Source organism: Ooceraea biroi, chromosome 5 (assembly GCF_003672135.1).
Source record: "Ooceraea biroi isolate clonal line C1 chromosome 5, Obir_v5.4, whole genome shotgun sequence".
Classification (NCBI taxonomy): domain Eukaryota; kingdom Metazoa; phylum Arthropoda; class Insecta; order Hymenoptera; family Formicidae; genus Ooceraea; species Ooceraea biroi.
Genome location: NC_039510.1, coordinates 14,028,304 through 14,048,772, shown reverse-complemented (window position 1 = coordinate 14,048,772; position 20,469 = coordinate 14,028,304). Strand labels below are relative to the sequence as shown.

General features: G+C 41.3%; 3 protein-coding genes across 8 annotated transcripts in view; 2 read left to right on the top strand and 1 right to left on the bottom strand.

Annotated features, from left to right (window-relative positions):
- Window positions 1–10,717, bottom strand: part of LOC105285210 (protein rhomboid) — a 367,945-nt gene extending 357,228 nt beyond the window's left edge. Inside the window, exons 1-4 of one of the 3 annotated variants that reach the window (XM_011349284.3) lie at window positions 10,112–10,717; window positions 5,029–5,261; window positions 4,696–4,719; window positions 4,450–4,614 (exon numbers count right to left, since the gene is read on the bottom strand). In XM_011349284.3, the coding sequence (XP_011347586.1) occupies window positions 4,450–4,614; window positions 4,696–4,719; window positions 5,029–5,199 (360 nt within the window). In that variant the 5' untranslated portion in view covers window positions 5,200–5,261; window positions 10,112–10,717. Of the gene's footprint in view, window positions 1–4,449; window positions 4,615–4,695; window positions 4,720–5,028; window positions 5,262–8,665; window positions 9,568–10,111 lie in introns of those variants that run through there. The other 2 variants (XM_011349285.3, XM_011349281.3) reach the window with 2 other exon arrangements.
- A 1,862-nt stretch (window positions 10,718–12,579) lies between these two features.
- On the top strand, window positions 12,580–14,724 carry LOC105285209 (apyrase). The gene is made up of 4 exons (XM_011349279.3): window positions 12,580–13,342; window positions 13,437–13,640; window positions 13,702–13,859; window positions 13,951–14,724. Exons 1-4 carry the CDS (start codon window positions 12,733–12,735, stop codon window positions 14,161–14,163), a joined length of 1,185 nt encoding a protein of 394 aa, XP_011347581.2. The 5' UTR covers window positions 12,580–12,732; the 3' UTR covers window positions 14,164–14,724.
- A 317-nt stretch (window positions 14,725–15,041) lies between these two features.
- On the top strand, window positions 15,042–20,364 carry LOC105285206 (tetratricopeptide repeat protein 39C). 4 transcript variants are annotated; one of them, XM_011349275.3, is made up of 10 exons: window positions 15,043–16,144; window positions 16,477–16,614; window positions 16,893–17,091; window positions 17,411–17,612; window positions 17,923–18,123; window positions 18,219–18,387; window positions 18,580–18,778; window positions 18,845–19,096; window positions 19,307–19,515; window positions 19,605–20,364. In XM_011349275.3, exons 1-10 carry the CDS (start codon window positions 15,995–15,997, stop codon window positions 19,716–19,718), a joined length of 1,833 nt encoding a protein of 610 aa, XP_011347577.1. In that variant the 5' UTR covers window positions 15,043–15,994; the 3' UTR covers window positions 19,719–20,364. The 4 variants fall into 4 exon arrangements, with proteins under 4 accessions (XP_011347579.1, XP_011347577.1, XP_011347578.1 ...); XM_011349276.3 differs by having other exon boundaries at window positions 16,890–17,091; window positions 17,411–17,548; window positions 17,886–18,123; XM_011349274.3 differs by having other exon boundaries at window positions 16,890–17,091.
- The last annotated feature ends 105 nt before the right edge of the window (window positions 20,365–20,469 follow it).

The following is a 20,469-nucleotide window of genomic DNA, read 5'->3' as shown; positions in this document are numbered from 1 at the left end:
TAACCATCTCCTCGCACTCCGTCTCTCTCGCTAATTGACGGTTTCGCGCTGTACAAACACGGAGTGACCACCGCCGTGCGGACTAATTGCTAATCGCGGCTTCGGCGCGAATCCGCCTCCTATCGGCCGTGTTTCTCTTTCGCTCTTCGGGAATTCCGCCCTCGTGTATGCACACACAAAGTACGAGCTGAAGCTTAGACGGCCGACCACTTAACGGGCAAAATGGGGCAGCGAGCACACCGCGGAATAATTCGATCTTATCGCGTGTCAGACAAGGCGCCTGTTTAAGGAATTGGTGAAACAGATTAAGGGGGGAGCCTGCTTTAGAACGCTGAAAATAAGGTATATTTTACGAATTGTTTTTGGAGAAACTATACAGCGGATCATTATAAAACTTTTATGCATTTATTAGTACATGTTTAAAGATAAAAAAATTATTTTTTTATTTGAATATATCGCTTGTAGAGGTCGTCCTGGAGAAATCTTAGTGCAGCCGCGTCGCCGGCATTGCAAATTGGTGAGCATTCTCCTGCCTCCAAATTTCGTCTAAACTGAAAAATTGTAATATCTTCTCGTTATTTATGAATTCCCATCGTCGATGAACCAAAGAGAGAAGAAAAAAGTTGAAAAGTGCCAAAATGGTGGAGCTTGGAACACAAAAGTACGATTTTTAGGCAAAGTTTTTGAACTTTTTCATGCAAAAATAATTGTTTACCTTAATGTTTTTATGAATATTAAAGGTTCATCGACGATGGGAATTCATAAATAACAAGAAAATATTACAATTTTTCAGTTTGGATGAAATTTGGAGGCAGGAGAATGCTCACCAATTTACAATGCCGACTGCACTAAGATGCCTCCAGGACGACCTCTACAGGCGATATATTCAAATAAAAAAATAATTTTTTTTATCTTTAAACATGTACTAATAAATGCATCAAAGTTTTATAATGATCCGCTGTATAGTTTCTCCAAAAAAATTCGTAAAATTATACCTTATTTTCAATGTTCTAAAGCAGGCTCCCCCCTTAATAAAAATCGGGTAAACCGTGCAGCCTGATGCGAAAATGGCTTGAGGAAGGTTCACCGGGAAACGAGACGTAAAATCTCGCGAAGTGAACGATAGTTGAAAGTAACTCTGTGATAAGGAAGAAAAAGATTAACGCGAGCATTATATTTCTTTCATTATCAAGTTACACATTCTAGGATTTATCTTGTTTGAAATTTGTATTTGTCTTTGGATGTAATTTGCCTTTCTTTCTTTTTCTGTCAACGTCGCATGTGCTGCTATTTTTATATATTAGGCTGGATTTTTACTTATTTACAAAATGATAAATGAGATTATCACACGATCGTGCAGAATAAGTATACGCGAGTTATACGATGCAATATACGGTGTATGCAAGGAAATCCCAGTTACCGCTATTCGGCAACACCGCCCGTAAATTATAGCAACGTACCGAGAATACTTGGGATTCCTCGCTTCTGAATAATTGCTACTGCCTTTAGCCACCTGCAGGTCTAATCCTATTATGGTATATTATATCCTATGGCAAATGAAGCAAAGATTTCAACGATCAACAATACGACATCAAAGTACCTCTTGCACTTTTTGCGAAGAAGCATCACAGTGTATAATATATAATACATTGACAAACGTAAATCTTCCATTTACATGCATATCTCAATCTCAAGAGAGAATTACAACAATGAAGCACTTGGTTATCAAAATTAATTTTTAGTTCTCTTTTACTGGGTACACATATATGTAAAACACATATGTTTCGGATAATATAATCGAGATGTACGAATTCACGCGAATACTTTCGAATTGTGTAGCAAGAATGGTTCTAGTGGCCTTATTTTTGAATCGTAATACTTACAAGTAAGGATCAGTTAATAATCTCCAAATAAATTTTGTCGATATAAAGCAGGTAAACCACGAAAACCAAATAAACGGATTAGCCTTTGAGGAAAAGGGCAGATCTGGATTTCGTAGTGTGCATAATGGAAATGGTGAACGCGAGAACGCGTAATAAAAGGTTTTCAGAAGTTTTCACTCTAATCTGCCAATCTCGCAAACATTTTGTTCGCGTGCAAAAGTTTCAGTCAAATCAATAAAAATATATATAAAACCTTTATATTTGCATAAAACCCGATGTAAATGGTATCTTAACTTTAAAAATAGGCAATTTTTTATATTTTGTTAAATTTTTTTATATATTTTGTTAAAAATAAAGAGTATATTATTTATATTTTGTATGTTAAGATAATTAGAAAATCTATAAAATTCAAAAGAGACTAGAGATCATCTATTCTCGGAAATCGAGTGCCTCTGATTGTGAGTCACAACTCAGAATCGTGTTTCCATGCCGAGACGATCGTGTACGTTGAAAAACCGCGATAAAAATATCAAATATATCTGCACTGCCTGTCTAATTATTTATTCTTTTCAGAGAATCTCTCTCTTATTCTTCTGAATCTGCATTTATCAGCACGATAAGCATGATTGGGCTTCAACATTATCAAAATTTATCATCGCGTTCTCCAATTTACAAGAAGTGCCGGTCTCAAATGGCACGTCCACCTATTCTATCGAGAATTCTACAGAACGCTGCTTCCTCACCAATTCTCACAGAAGAGTAGCTTCGAGCCAATTCTCCTAGGAACGACTTACACCACATTTATTCGTTCAAGCGGCGAGATGAACTGAATGTCCATGTCCCCTTACATTAGCAATCTTATCAGAAATTACACAGAGATCGCAACTCGGATACGATTCATATTGTCGCATGGGACTCCCGACGTTATCGCTGTCCTCGCTGCGTGGTCAATGGCAAAATCTCACGGTTGATTTTGTCGAGAGGCTCATCGAGACTCTTCTTACGCGTCGTTTAGTCCGCGCGCTCTCCGATTTGTGCACGGACAATTTTCCGCCTCTCAACGTCAGACCCGTTTACCTCCTCGGGATCACGGGCGAAAGGGAGCAAGGGAAAAACCACGAGGAACTTGTCAGCGAGTTTAAGCGCGGACAAAGGCCCACCCGTCGGCGCGTTGTGCCTCTAAACGTTGAGATTATCATTGTGCCGATATTTATCTGTCAGTTTCTAGCCGCGGTGTGCTATTCCCCTGGTCATTGTCATGTGGTAGGATCAGTGAATTCCGGACCGTATCCCACATTTTTCAGGTTGGCAAATAGACGAACAATGAGACATTTCCAACACGCGGCTGTAGAATAACTCTATTTAACTACCGTAAACCTCTTTCGCTGGCCATCTCCGATCGCGATCGGGCTTTTGCCAAAAACCGACGAAAATCGAGCGCGCCTCGGCACACAAATTCCAATGTGGTCTCTTAAGCAGATTATATCGCGTTGCAAATTCCCATCGATTCTTAAGCGGAACATGTGGGATATAAGTAGCGTGCACAAAGAGTAAAAGAAAGTTGCATGTAAAGAGATAGGCATGGCAGGCGCCATCGGGTCCTGTGACTGCCTATACGTTCCATATAAATCTCAAGTATTTCCGAACCTAATCGCTTTTGAACACAATATTTGAGATTGCATATCTATAATACGAAGAGAGACATCTTAAATTTGACATAACTTCGCCCTAGTGCTTTCGAAGTTTAAACGTCTCAGTTTAGAGAAAAGAATATTATATAAATATCATTTAATATTTTGTATATACAAATATTATATCAGACGACATTTGCCGAAATTAAATATTAGGTATAATGTGAGATATTTTATACCCTTTTTTTAAATTGTAATGTGTGTGTGTCTGTTCTGAGTTTAGAATAAATATAAAATGTAGAATATTTAACCTTTTTCTATTCTTACTGCATTTTTATATATGCAAAATACCGGAAGTTGATTTACGTAGAAAAAATTATATTACTCTTACATTTTTATTTTGGAATAACCGAGAATTTCAATATTTGAACTATAGATAGAGTTTCATGAATCAAATATATATCTAAAACTTGTTAGAACTTTATTTTATATTATTTCTTTCATGGAAATATTATAATATATGGAAGATACGTTGAAGTAATTTTTATTTATCGTGAGATAAAAAATTGATCTACTTTAATTGGCAAAAGATGAGTAAGAATTTTGTTACATATTACAGTTGCGTTGCAACGCTTTCAACAATATTAACACAATTTATAATTCTGTTATAGGAAAAAATATATCGGAAGAAAACCATAAAAAGAATCTACATAACGATTGAACGACCGATTTTATGCCACCCTTCTCTATCGAGCGAGCGTTCCACCGTCGAGCAGACAGCTCGCTGCAGAACCATCTGTTTTTATCGGGCCACGTTTTAAACGTTGATTCCTCCGGCAAACTTGCCATCCGTACACAAATCAGGTGATCCACGATATCGGATAATAATAAAAGAAGAAATTACATGCACATGCAGTATAGCGTTCAAGACTCACCACATTGACGAAATCCTGGAAGGTTACTGCCTGAACACGGGACTCCTTTGCCCTGGTAAGAAGTATGTCACGCTTGTTCGCCGGTATTTCTACTCTCCATTCGGGACTCCTCAAGGCTGCTACAAAGTCCTCCAGCGGTATCTCGCCAAAACCTTCTGGATCAAACTGTAACAATAAATAAACAAGATCTAGATTTGAACTATGAAAGGAAAATTGACATGTAAAATGCCGAGACAAAATACGCACCTTATCAAAGAGCATTCGCCATTTCTGTAAGATAAAAACAATGCTATATTAGTTAATGTACTCATTAAAATTAATCTGAACAATGTATACGCCTTGTATAGATAAAGAAAGCTACTTTTATAATGACTTTTTCAGAACCAGAATTGTATACCTTGAAAAATGGCGAAATAAAAATAGAAAAAGTCACCAATAGATGAATAAAAGTAGATGAATAAAAAATCTGTTGACTAATGATAAATTCTTAATTTTAATAAATAGTTTCAATATGATTAAACGACTAATGATTGATTCTAGTGGTCAATTGGCGTTTAATGATCTTTGGATATGGCTCACATCATTAAGCAGCTCTCGCCTATATTCGGACTCGTCAATATCGATCTCCGAGGCCAGATCAGTATGATCGGTAACGTATCCATCGTAATGCGCGCTGTTGGCCTCGCTGCGCTCCTCCTCCTCGACGGCACCGGCGATGGTCGGTATGGAGGCACCGCTTGCCAGTAGCATTACCGCGTGCGGCACGAGGTCACCGGGTGAATATCTTCATTCCTTCCTGTTCCACGTGCCTGCTAAAATACGAAGGGGTCGCATGTCGAACCGTGCCACTTTTCATGCGATCGATTTCGTCAGCATTGACGCCGCATAAACATCTCCTCTGACGTTTTCCGGCATTGTCCGATGAGAACTTTTGCGGCGTCACAATTGGCTCTTGACGTTTCCGCTTTGCTCATTATTAGAAAAGAGCTCCACGTTGCTTTATTGAGCCAACTCGGTTATTCTAATTACTTCACGAGAGACTGTCGAGCACGTTTCATTCGTTCTCAATTGAGCACTGTATTGTTGCATCGCGAGATGTATTCTTTTGTGCTTTAAATATTTATTAAATTAAATATTGTCAATCAATCTCTTAAGCGTGCAAATTGAATAATCGCGATAATTCTGAACGAAAAGAATCAAGATTTATAAGTCGCAAAAATTTTCAGATGTGGACACGTAGCAGCTCGAACGTCTAACTGGCCGACTTCCGGGCCGACTCGGAGCCAGCAACGTAATCAGTTTACGTTACCACCAACGCGAGAAGATATTTGGCGGTCTGACGAGGGCGACGAAAATAAGGGTGCAAGGGATATTGATCGTCCTTGCACTCCTTGAGGCGCGTTAGAGTAGTACCCTTGAAACTAGCCCGTCTTTCTAAAGCGGCACAACGTGGCGATGTGGCACAGCATGTTCGCGTGGCGGTGCCGTTTCCATGGCAATGTATCGACGATGGGTCTGGGAACGTGCCAACCATCCGCCATGGGCGCCCATCGTGTGCATCCGACGATGTTAGCGCGCACGTCGCAATTGTACCCAAAACAATCCAAGCAATTTGAAATATTCGAAAGACTAGAAATACCTTTATTTTCTCTCCTGATCAACGAAAATAAATTTATGGGGCATATAAAAGCAGCGGCAATGCCGACTTGAAGACGTTTCTAAATATTTGTCATTTTGCATTTTAATTCGGCAAAAATAGCTACTCATGTTTTGAAATCTTTTTTCTTTAAACGGCTTGGAGTGTTTTTCTGTCAGCCAAAATATCTTTTATGTTCCATTTAATTGATATTTCTACTGTATGTTACTGTATGAAGAATATTCCATGTTATCAAAGCACACAAAATGCAAGTACGTTACAAAATTTGCATTGTTACATTTCAACTAGTATGTGTAGTAAAAAAAACTAAAGTAGTAGCAGTAAAAAAATCAAAAATGCAAAAGAACATGTCAGAATATTTTTAAAAGATGTAACACTGCAAACACAAAGCAATGCAAATTATTTGCTTAAATTTTGTATATCGCATTCGAACAAAATTCCTGAACGATCTGTGCAATCCAGCAATTTTCAGAGCAACGCAGAGTTCGATCGAAACCATAACGTAATGCATCCCAAGCAACCCCATCCAAATATATCCATCTTTCTCTTTCTTCTTCTTTTTCCTTCGTCTCTCTCTCCGTCTCATTCCCCATCGCGTATCCTTCTTTCGATGTTCGCGCAAGCTACCCTCCGTTTCGGGCGAGCGTCAACGCGCGGGCTACCTACCCTTCGGTGTCGTTTCGACCCCCGCAAAGCCACCCGCATCCCTAACGCACGTTCTCTCCTCCCCTTATCTGACTTTCCTCGTGTATCATGCCGCGACGATGTCTCGTAGACGTATCGCACAAAACTCAGGGGCTGTTAGCCCGAGACGGACGTAAGGTCGTCGACCTTAGTGAATGTTCTACAAAGTGCGCAGAGGTGCGTGAAAAACGAAAAGAGATTTTTATTGTGCACACTACTTTCTCAACATTCTGTTCTGGTATGTAAATCGTAATATGTAGATTAATAAGCAATTTCTTAAGCTTTCTATACTAATTTTGAAATTTCGAGACTTTCGAAAAAAATTAAATTTCTTCTGCACGGCAAAATTTAATTTAATTAAATCCTTCATAATGTTAAAATAATTACATAATCAAGAAATCACTTTTGAAACGAAGCTTGGCAATGTAACACAATGCAAGAAAAATAAATTTTAACGTTAAACCTTAACTTGTATTTTCTTCTTTTCTTTCTCCCTTAATGGCATTCGTATTTTAATATAATTTTAAAACTTCGTATGATTTATATTATTCAATTTGCAAATTGCAGAGGCACCTCAATATTCGCCCCCGATGTAGACGTATCCTGTTACGACCCAATCTACTGTAGAATTGCATTATCATTGACGCTAATCCGCGACGCTTGTAAGATTTATACGACGTGTCAAGCTAGCTCCGTAGACGTAAAGATGCAAGTAGTCCTACCGCGTTACTAAGCGTACCTTTCCGTAATCCGCATACGGGTCAATATATCGGAGTCCATACAAGTGCATTTGTATCTCATGCATGTTCCATGCAGAATGTGTTTAGAACCATCTATAGTATCATTTAATTTGCAAAAATTCGCGATCGCGAAACTAAAAAAAACCAGAAACCAGTTTTTTAGTTCGGTAAATTGCTCGAACGAACGAGTATTTACTCCTATACAGACAGTTCGTTTTAAAAATATTGATACTAGACATTTCTGTCTTTTCATTCAATCAATCATTTGTTTATTTATTTAATAATTTTTTAAATAATCTCATGTATCTTTATAAAAATGCTCCACCGAAAATATCAGAAAATAACTGATAAGTTAAAGCAATGGCTAAAAGAAGAAATTTCAATAAAGAGACTATTTTTATTTTTATTTTATTCATATTTTTAATATTTTACACATTTATATCTCTACTTTTTTATCGTATTTATACAGGGTGATTCGTATAAAGTGACCGATTTAATTATTAGTGAAATTTGAAGACATATGAAAAAAGAGTTTATACCGATATGTTCAGTACAAAGGGGGACACCATAAAACGGATACGATTATTTTATGAGTGGAGGCGTTGAGGACATTTCAAAGTCAACTTCTTTTTTTTAATGGGATGCTGTATTTTTTATTTTATAGGATAGTAGCCCTTTTTAATATAAATTATTTTATAATAATCGTATCCGTTATATGGTGTCCCCCTTTGTACTGAACATATCGGTATAAACTCTTTTTTCATATGTCTTCAAATTTCACTAATAATTAAATCGGTCACTTTATACGAATCACCCTGTATATCTCAACGTATTTATACTTATAAGAATGCTTACATTGGCTTCACAAGCTTTTCTTACGATTTTTAGCCATCTTTCAGCCATCTCATCTTATTTCTAGCATAAGTTTTACTGAAACATAAGTGCGCTCTGGAAAATGATCCATTTATCGATATCAAGAGATTTGCCATTAGCGGATTTCCGCCATTAGCGAAGCGTAGAGGCGAGTTTCGCGGAACCCCCTCACGGGAAACTCGGCTGACCAAAACTGTACCCGTCTCGCAAGTTCGCACGCTATGTGTAACGCTCACGGCGTTGTCGAGATCAGAAAACTCACCTCTCGAAGAACTTGCAGGGCATGCAGTCCGCCACCGATGAGGTGATGCGGAAGCGAATGGACGCGGGGGTGTGCATGCTCGGTGGCGGCGTCAAAGCCGCGTGTTTCGCTGGCGGCGCATTTCGAAGTTGCGCGCGGGGAATGCGGGGATCGAGCCGAGGGACGACGAAGCCCGGCGTCGCGTTCGCGCTTGAAACACTCTCCTCGGAGACGGCGCACGGTCCGTCCGCGCTCCGACGTGGCGCAACACGAAACTCGCACCGAATCGCGATAACGCGAAAGAAAATAGCGGACGTTGCCCCGTCGACGGAGCCGGCCGGCCGGCGCGCAACGGTCCCTTCGACTACGGCGGACTGGAAATCACGTGACACATTCAAGATGCTCCCGCCGCTGATCACGTGACATCAGTGATAAAACGAGGACTCGTGCCTATCTTCACATTGCTTTATTTTTCGATATTCGTTTCTTCACAGCGATATCTTTTGACACGCCGATTTTTGCTACACGAGGATATACTCGCGTGCATTATTGTCGTAATAAAGATAATTTAGCGAAACGATACAATGTGCGCTCAGAGTATTGTTACAATCGTCATTTGTCCTCAAATCCGCGAACTCGTATCGGCGAGTGCGAGATTACGAGCATGATCATCGGCAAAATGAGGAAACAGCGAACTATCACGTCGATAGCTTGTGGCGATCAATCAGCATCGGCCATGAATAATCGAGCGACGTGAAGCAGCTGAGGTATCCTCGATCGAGCGGTAAATGCGTGATTGGAGTACCGTCCCGCAGGGACCGCATTCAAATCGACTATGGGATTCGCAGTTTAAGGGGATCCTGGAGGCGTCTGTATTACCGGCGGAATTGGTCGATCTTACTGTACTAATTACTCTTTAATGATTGTATAGAATGAAAAATCCTTCTCCACGATTAAAGTATACAAAGAAATATATCGAGCGAAACTCGACTTTATGTTAAAAACGACAAAAAAAATTTACAGTTTTATTATCGGCTTATTGTGACGTCACCTCGTACATTAATGTTCTTAATATAAATGTTTTGCAGTTTGTGTGGCCAAAATTCGATAATCGCAAGGACGGAACAAAATGAAAGAATATGGGGAAGCTTTTAGAAATGAGTTTAGAAGCCTAGTGTAAAAGTAATTAGTGCAGAAAGATTCGTGATCATTTCGTGCCTACGTATGCCTGTGAAATCGTGGCTGAATAAAAAATTGTGATTTTTTTCCGTTTGGAAAGTTAAGTCCTGCCTTTCACATTACATTATTGTGTGTGCTTTCATCGTGGAAAAGGATTTTTCATTCCGTGAATTCAATAAAAAGAAAATGCAGGAAAATCACCGATTCCGCTGGTAATTCAGACGCCGCGACGGAGTTCACTGGCCACTCCAGGATCCCCTTAACGACGCGGGATATTAACAAGCGTACCTTGGTGAACCGCCGAGCTGTTTGGCTGCGTTTGATTCGACGCGCGATTCGATTGGCGGACAAGATCGAAACCGCATTCGTACGTCACGACTCACGATCGACTCGAACGCGCCACGCGAAACTGCAGCGGTCGCGCGCGCGATCGATAATGCAGGTCGCCCCGCGGCTCAATGCGACGACGGCCGAACATGCACGAGGGGTCACGTGACGGAGCGCGGAAAATCCGCGGACACGCGGCGGACGAGGATCGGCAGAGTCCAGAAATGCGGCCGGTCCGCACGCGGCCGGTGTACGCGTCGATGTCGTCGACGCTGCTGCCGGAAAACGCGTCACGCGACTGACGATGGTCTTGCCGCCCTCGCCGATTCATCCCCGACGTCTCCCCCGCTATCTACCGACTTCGCCCCCTTCGATTCATTACGGCCGGTGGGTGCCATTCGCTCGACCCCAACCGAGGATACGAGTGTGCACGCGTACGGCCGTTACGGTGTAGACGGAAATGCAAATTGACGGACCCCAGCAATGCGCTTTTGCCGTAATTGCGAAAACCCAACGCCAAACGGGGATTAATATTTTGTTTGAGCGAACCGTTTTCGCAACATTATAACTGCTTCATTTATGGAATACGCGATCACGATCTATTAGGGGTGTGATTTAGTTTTGAGGGTTTCTTTTGCTCAAAAACGCATGTATTTAAATATGATAATGAATGAATACCTTAATCAAAATATTTTCCTTCGTTTTCTATCACTTTTTCCCATCTTTCTGGCAACAGATGGATTCCACCACGATAAAATCACTCTTCTTTTCAGTTGATCCATTCGTCGACGAATTTTCGCACTTCTTCGAAATTATGAAAGTGTGTATCCTCTAAAGCGTCTTGCATCGACCGGAACAAATAATAATCGCATGGAGCAATGTCCGGAGAAGACTTGCCATTCAAGCTCTAATAGTGTTTGTTTCACTGATAACGCAACGCGAGGTCGAGCGTTGTCACGAAGAAGAATCACTTTCCGTCGTTTACTCGCAATTGGTGGTCGTTTTTGGTCCAATACTTGCTTCAACTTGTACAATTGGTGTCGATAACGATCAGCCGTGACAGTCTCATGCGGATTTAACAGCTCATAGTACACTATCCCACCAAATACAGAGCATTACTTTTGAACCGTCAATATTGCGTCTCGGAGTGGATGTTGATGGTTCGCCTGGATCCACCCATGATTTTCTGCGTTTCGGATTATCAAAATAGATCCACTTTTCATCCCCAGTAACAATCCGAGACAAAAGACTCTTCTTTTTTTGCCTGGCGATCAACGAAATGCAAATGTTCAAATGGCACTTTCCGATAATTGATGTCGAACCCATTTCCCTTCTTTCTGAATTTTTCCCATTTCATGTAAATGTTTCGTAACTGTTGTACGATCAACATTTAATGCTCTGGCAAGTTCTGAAGTGGATCGTGTTGGATTTTCGTGCAATAATGCTTGCAAATCTGCATTTTCAAGCTTTCTTGGTTGTCCCGAGCGTTCTTTGTCCTTCACATCAGTATGACCACTTTTAAAGCGTCTAAACCAGTATTCACACGTCTTAATTGATGGGGCAGAATCACCATAAGTTTCCACAAGAATTCTATAACCGTCAGCGGCAGTTTTCTTTTGATTAAAAAACAAAAGCAACGCATGTCGAAAATGATGTTTCGGAAGTTGCATTTTTACGATGATATAAACACGACTGTTATTGCATCTATTGCTATAATGCTACTAAATGTCATGGATAATGTCAACACTGTAAGAAACAACAGTTATCGGAAACAAACTGACACTACAGCCATCTGTTGCAAAACCCTCAAAACTAAATCACACTCCTAATATTTAATTTATTTAACGCAGACAAAATTGAAAATTTAAAAATTTTAAACTAAGTGAGTATCAATGACCTAGTATCTAGTAACCATTATTTTAGTTCCAAGCGTTAACAATCGAGTCTTTATTGATCTTTTTCCTGCAACGATTCATCTTTTAACGATGTATATTCAACGAAGTCAGAAAATAACGTTGTTCGCGGAAACGATGAAGATACGATCGTGTGTTCCGCAGCACCGTCACGTATTCTCGTGCCGCATGTTTACTGCATTCTGAAGTATCATAAATCTCAAGTATCGACCGGTCTGAGCGTTTCCGCAACCATAAATACACTGCGGTCAGTTGCGGCGAGAGATCGAAGATTGGAAAGTCGGTCGCGCATTATTGGACATTAATACGTTACATCGCGTGAGGTGGATTCACGACAAGGTTCCTAACTTCCTGTTCAAGAATCCTATCAATTCCTAGTAATAATTTTCTTTCGTTCGAACAAGATTGACACGTACGCATGGCCACAATTTCAAATTAAAATAATCCGTGCAGTCGTTTACTAATCGATCATGTTCAGCGATCGCTTCACGTGGCGGCGCCCGAGCGCGGCTGCTAAATCAGTCACGTGGTCTACGGTCCCCTTACCGTGGCGGTGGCGCGTTGAGCTAGGTTAGGATCGATGTCGGGCGCTGTCGGACCGATGGCACGCGTTTCGTGACGCGGGGGAGGTGCGTCCGGTCGTTGCGGTTCTCCGGCGAACAAACGCGAATGAGGAACGGCGGCAAGGAGATGACCATGTCGTACTTGCGCGACTGGCGACAAGCGTTGCGCGCGCCGCACGTCTACCGCGTGGCAAACAGCACGTTCCGCGTGCAGAACGTATTCTGGACGCTGATCCTCGTTGTGCTGAGTATTTCAGTTTTGCTCTTCGCATACCTGCAGCTGTACGGCGCCATATGCTCGCCACCGAGCCAGACCCCGACGCAGTGCCACTACTACAAGTACAACAAGACGTATCCCACGTCCACGCCTATCAGGACCTCGCGGGGTATCACGTACAGGATAGCAATAGTGAGCGATCTCGACCACGACGCCAAGTTGCTGGACAAGAAGGACACGTGGCACAGTCTCATGAAGACCGGCAGCCTCTACTGGAATCCCATTAATAATTTCCTGTCGGTCATCTGGGACGACAGGACTGCTACATTGTCCTCATCGTTGTCCATGAAGGGACGTGGCATGGAACTGTCGGAATTGGTGACGTTCGACGGTCGCCTGTTGTCCTTCGATGATCGCACGGGGATGGTATACTTCATAGAAGGGGATCAAGTTTACCCGTGGGTGATCCTGATGGATGGCAATGGTAAAAATCACAAAGGTAACAGTCGTAGTACGCGTATGATCAAAACTGGATATTATTGTTCTTGTCACTCGGAACGTGTTGCTTTTATTGAAATTCTGTTTGCTTGCAGGCTTCAAATCGGAATGGGCAACCGTCAAGGATGAGTTGTTGTACGTTGGCAGTATGGGGAAAGAATGGACCACGCCATCCGGCGAGTTTGAGCATAACAATCCATTGTGGGTAAAAGTAGTGTCGCCACGTGGCGAGACGCATTCGCTCAATTGGATCTCTTACTACAAGCGATTAAGGCAAGCGATTAACATCGAATATCCAGGTACGCACACGCACGACCTGTGAATGCTTGAATTAATTCATCATGCGTGCACTTTACGCAGGTTACATGATACATGAATCTGGAGCTTGGAGCGACATACATAAAAGCTGGTTCTTCTTACCAAGAAGATGCTCTCGCGAGCGTTACAACGAGACGAGGGACGAAACGATGAGCTGCAATGTCATGCTGACTGCGGATGAGAATTTTGTTGAAATCAAAGTGCGTTTTTAATTATTTGCTGCATTGACATTTTTAAGTTTTATTCCGATGTCTTCGTAAATTAATGTAATGTTCGCTTTATTCGTTACAGGTTACACGTATCGGAGATCTAAATCCAATCAGAGGTTTTTCGAGTTTCAAGTTCCTTCCTGGTTCGCAGGATTCTATCATAGTAGCATTAAAAACCGAGGAGTATCAAGGGCGAACTGCCACATACATCATGGCCTTTACGATAGAGGGATCGATAATAATGTCCGAGAACAAAGTGATGGACAAGAAATTTGAAGGGCTGGAGTTTATATGACGTACCCTTTAGGAATAGTCGTATCAATTGCCTAATAAAATTGTAAATATAAATGTACAGATAATTGTAAGTTTTCTACGAGGCCAGGGTTGCCGGTGAACCAAATGGGTGTAAATAAAAGTCGAGGCCGTTTCTTTGAATTATACATTAGCGATTTTTCAGCAGCGCTTCTCAGCCGCGCGGCATATTGAACCGCGCTACATATATTTATTACTTATTCAGTTTATTCAGTTGCAATATGGATTCTGATGAAGAAGTTTTGCTTTTGGCGTTACTTATTAAAAGAAAATACAGAAAGCGACGGCGCCGGCAGCGATAAACCGCCGCGGAAAGCTGCCGTACGATCGGCTGCGCTGCTAAAAATCGTTATTGCGTAAGAAGTTTAAATCAAGAATAACAGTAATCGCATAAATAGATGAATGTGAATATACGACGGCAACAATTGTAAATATCTATATGTATATACATATACATAATCTACGTACTTTGAATCTCTATATTGTTTTATACATAAGCTTGTTGTCATGCTCAGAAGCGCGAGAATATACAAGATACATCTTATCATTGTATCCGATCATTCTGAAGCACCTTTGTGTCACTTATGATAAGATAATGACACCTCGAAGTTTAATGAAGCTCGCGGTATCACAAAACACAGAGAGAAATGACATAAAAAAATAACTCTGATCTTAATTCTTCAGACACTGCTTACAAAGTTACAGAGTTTTGCATAAAAATTTGATACATTTCCCCAAGATTCAAGCTTGGAGTTCGAATTGCTCGACCGTCTCGGAAAATTCCGAGCGCTAGTCGCGACTCCTCGGTCAAAATCAATAACACATCTATACATCCAGCCCGAAGGTGGTGGCAGCAGCATTGCGCTTCCTCGACAGGGTTTAGTCAACCCGGTGCACAGCGAGACTGCACACACCTCGCGCCACGCTGTCTCGCGTACTTCGATTCGCGCGCATTCGTCCAACACTTATTCGCAATCCCTCCGTGATGACATCGTCCCGATGATGTGTCAGCGTCCGGTAACTATCGAATCCCCACGAGACACGAAAGCAACGTTGAAATCTCACGTCGCATCGAAGCCGTCACTCTTGTAATACGCATTTATACCTTGCATCGAGTTGATAAAATACGCAACAACAATCATCCCTGCAAATATCTCAAGAAATGCACCGACGAAGGATTTTGGCTATTCATTGCTTTGTGCGTATATATTGTTAAAAGAAATGAAGAAGATAAATGCAACAACGATTGCAAATAGGTGATTACATATACGATAACAGAAAGTTGCATAACAACCGCACAAGCGACAGGAATTCCTTAATCACATCAAGTACTCATGTATCTTCCGTTCTACTATACACGAGGGATAAGTCCATCCCTAAGGACTTATCCCCAACCTGATGTTTAGGGGTCGTGCTGGAAAATTGCATTTTTGAGGACAAAATTATATGAACATGGAAAACGCATCAAAGACGGCTCTTCTCACTTTGCGGTCTGCGCAAGGAGGAAATGCGGCATCCACGAGGTTGCCCCGCGCTCCTGACAGTGCTAGCGCGACCGCAATGAGACTGACACGCTCGTGACGTAAATATACGAGATATTCTAACGAACTGTGATCAACTATATTTTCTTGACCGTTGGACTTGTCCTTTGGAACAAATAAGTTTTGAATAAATCGCACTGATCCAAATATTATTCCCGATGCTGCGTCAGTGAAGGGATGCTCTTCATCTGATGAACACGTGGTTGACAGATTCGGGGGAAAATCCTGTCACCGAAATATTTCTCTAGAATCATTCTTTCGAGGGCAGTGGCGATGGGAGAAGGTGCAACGAAGGACTGGAACATCGCCAGAACCGGCATTTCCCTTCTGCTGAACAACAAAACCGAAGAAGCTGAAGCTTTGTTTACCGGTCATCCTCATAGCTTCCACATCAAAGCTGGCCGCTGCTTTGTTCTCTTCATGGTACGTAATCGCGTGATGAAGCATATCGATTGCATCGTCTATTCTGACGAAGTATACTTAACATCTCAAGGCCGCGAAACAGCATTATCTAATCGGTTTTAATAATAAACGCAAGCACATGCACCGGAAAATGCAAAATCAATATCACAGACATCGATCTTCACGACAAGCACGTTAAATAATGATGATTTTCATTCTGCTACGATATACCAAAATCATTCTTTTATTCACTCTTTTATTCATAAAAAACACACAGAAGGCTGTACACCTGAATGTTTTATAAGACCCGATAATAGAGTATTATTTGTAATGCAATTTAATAAATCATGCAGAACGCCTTGATGACTTTCGAAGACGACAAGCTTCAACAAGCCATGCTATTGCTTAAAGATATGGAACGAGAATGTGCGGGCGATATAGGGTGGTTGAAGTCAGTAAAGAGTAAAGTGTTTAGAGCAGAAGAGACTGACGTAAGTCTTATTCAATTAAAAACATTAATTTTAAATGAGCTCTTAAATAAAGAATTAGAATCAATGAAAAAGTTGCCTTGGCCTATTTTTGATACTATCTATATCACCAAAATTAAGATTTAAGCCGAAACTATGTCGAGTTTTATTTTAGATCATCAACAATGCTACATTGTGAGAAGCTTACACTTGTGCTAGGAAACTTGCTCTTCAATTAATATATAATATAACAATATGCTATAATAAGATATAAAATATAATTATGAAACTACTTTCAGAAGGACTACGTGAATAAATTAGAACGCCAAATCGTTCTAGCGGATTCGCAAGTGTGCTCGGCTATATTGACGCTCCTTCAACAAGAACTAACTGGATATATGCGCGGTGGTTGGATGCTTCGCAAGGCTTGGCGAGTTTATCAGCATGCGTATACTCAAATTTCGCAATTGTATCGTCGCACCTTCGGCACAAACCCGACCGGTGCGTCATCACATCCGACTCGTAACGGATTTGGAAAACTGCAATTATAATTCGAGCTTTGGAGCAACGTAGCAGCTTTGCACGAGTTGGCCATTAGTCGCAAAACTTCAAGTCATTAACTAACGACGCAGTGTGACGTCGTTTAATTAATAATAAGCTAACGACAAGCTCAAATTAGTAGTTATAATATTATACTGATTAAGATTAGTTGCGCTAATCTTTAAACAGCTCAGCAAACTCTTGCGATTGCCTTCTAAACGCGCGCAGCGATGAGTGATAACTTCGCCAGTCAGTTTTGAGATCGTCGCTTTCCGCGCAGGTATCAGCCCGTGTTGCGGCACTCCCATGAGCAACGGATCCTCGATGCAGAGCCCGCAAAGTCCGGGATCCTCCGAATGGTCGATACCATCCTGCAACGGTTACGCGAACAACGTGACACCCATTTCCTCGCCATCAGGTCTGCGAAGCTCTCTATCAATGTTCTTCTCGCTCACTGGCATCACGTCCGAACAACAGACACCGTAATTGTTGTTTCTTCTTACCAAAAATCTCGTTTTCTCTTCGCCCTTCGCCCATTGTCTCCTATATTACTGTACCACCGAGAAACGTGAACGAAACGCGTCACGACCGCGTCTTCGGATGTACGATCTATCCCTGGCGTTGATGGTTCGCGACCTTGCGCCTCTGTAAACTCACACACTGCCTCGCATATCCGCTGCACGAGAGAGTACCGTGGCTAGCCTTTGGCCTTTCTTTCCCTCATTCACACGAATTTAATTTTACGGGCCGCGTAGTTCGAAGAAGGCGATTAAAGCGGCATGCACTTCGCAGCTTCGTGGAGCCCACCGAGGTGACGCGCCTGATGTCAGCTGCGAGTTTCGGCTACGGTATATACCAGTTGTGCGTGAGCCTCTTACCACCATCGTTGCTGAAACTGATCCATTTCTTGGGCTTCGAGGGCGACAGGCAGGCTGGTCTCACCGCGCTGATGTACGCGCGACTCAGCGAGGATATGCGCGCACCGCTCGCCACGTGAGTGCATCGTGAATTCCAGTTGCACCCCCCAGATATACTTGAAGATGTATTTTTTTACCAAATATCTCTTTAAATTACGGTATTCGTCGCAGATTATCGCTGCTTTGGTACCACACGATTGTACGCCCGTTCTTCGCACTCGATGGCTCGAACGTGAAAGCGGGCGTCGCGGTAGCGAAGCAGCTGATAGCTGAGTGCCACACCGAGTTCCATGATTCAGCCCTTTTCCTCTTCTTCGCCGGCAGAGTGGAACGTCTAGAGGTATCGAATAATGCTCGAAACTCTCCGATGTTCGAACGATTTGAGCCTGAATTTCAAAAATTCGAATCAAGAATTATTCAGATCTTTGAGTTATTCTCAACCTGCAATTTGCTGAATCCTTGATTATTTGCACCATTGTAGCATTTCTCATATATTGTATTTTATAATCGAACATTGTTGTTTCAATTATAGTCAAATGTCGATGCAGCGCTTGAAGCGTACGGCAAAGCCGTGGAGGCTTCGACTCAACGGGAAATCAAGTTGCTGTGTCTGCACGAGGTTGCTTGGTGCCATCTGATACGCTTGAGCTACGAGGAAGCATATCGATCCTTGCTGCAGTTGCAGCATCAGTCCAGATGGTCCAAGAGCTTCTACGCATACTTAGCCATGGGTAATTTTCACACCTTGGCACCTTGACACATCGAGGTTGAATTTTTATACTATGCTACGTTTGCAGTTTGTTGCGGCGCAAACGGCAAGTTCGACATACTCCTGACGACATATAACAAAATCCTCCATTGGTTTAATGAGATGAACAGAGAAACGCAACTCGGCGCCTTCATCCTGCGCAGAGTACCAAAACTCATTGACAAGGACACCGGGCGTCCTTATACGGTCTTGTATTACAGACTGCTCGTATACGAATTATTGTACTTGTGGAACGCTATGCCGTCCTGTTCCGCTGAAACGTTACACGGAATATTATTGGGTAATCGATTGATCTTTCAATAATTCTTTAATCGATAAAACTTTGAATAATGCAAAACTCAACCAGAAAGAGAGACATGATATCGGAATTGACATTTTATTTATAAAGATATTTTTACGATGACTCCTTGATTAGTCGTATTAATTAACTTTCTTCACATCGTACCTCTTATTTACGATATTTGCGAGTTGATTTTTTTTCTGTTACCAGAATGTACGGGAAATCGTTCCGAGGAACCGATGGTAGGTTTGGTAGATCTCGTGGAAGGCGCAGCATATTTTTACCTGGGAGATGTCGAAGCGGCTATCAAGAGTTATAGGAGTTGTCTGAAACGTAGATATCCGTCCAAGGATGAGTACGATCAGCATGTCAGCGCATTCGCTCTTTACGAACTAGGAAGTAGCCTGTGTAACAATAACGTAAGTGCATCAGGTATATATATGTTTGATATTTAAATAAAAAATATTTTAAAAAATATAAAACGCGAGTTTTCTATTTTACATTTTAGAATCTCAACGAAGGCAAAGGATTCTTATTAAAGGCACAAAATCAATATAGAGATTATGACTTTGAAAGCCGGCTCAACGTGCGTATACATTCCGCTCTGAGAAATGTACAGTGACGTCAAGTCGCAAGCGTCCGATATTACGTCGTGATATCAAATAGCTTTAACATCAAAGGAATATATATTTAATTTCGACGAGTTTGATAGAAACGTTATTCACGTTACGAGCTTGTTACTTCGTTCAATATTTGTTTCGACGATGATAAAGATCCATGAAGAATGATGAAGATATAACTCTGCAAAAGGATATAATTGAATTTGATTTTATGATTTTATAATGTTCTTACTCGTATTTTTTTGGTATCATATACGATGTTATATAAATATCAATATAAACATAATGCTACATTATAATTCTGGAAATTAAGGAAAATTTATAAGGTATATTTATAAAGAAGAAAGCAATTATGGAATTTGTCACACGTATTTAATGCGGCGGACTTTATTTACGAGAAAATATACTAAGCTCTTCAGTAGAACGTAATGATTCGCAACGGAACGAATCACGAGTGTTCCTTCGCTCTAGAAAAATGTGTACAAGCGAGAGAACTGAATTGTACCTTATTGAACGACCGTAAATATATAAGATATTTGCTTGTAATCATGTATATACATTTTAGAATTGTCTACATTCTACCTGTACATATGTACACCCGCGAGTGACGTGAAACTAATGTAAGAAAATACATTTGAACGTTTCATCAAATGGAGTAAAGTTTTTCTCACAAGACTACTGCCTTGACACCATTTCCACATTTCCGCTCCACATATATTCTCACGCCATATATAGCGATTTATTTTGAATCGC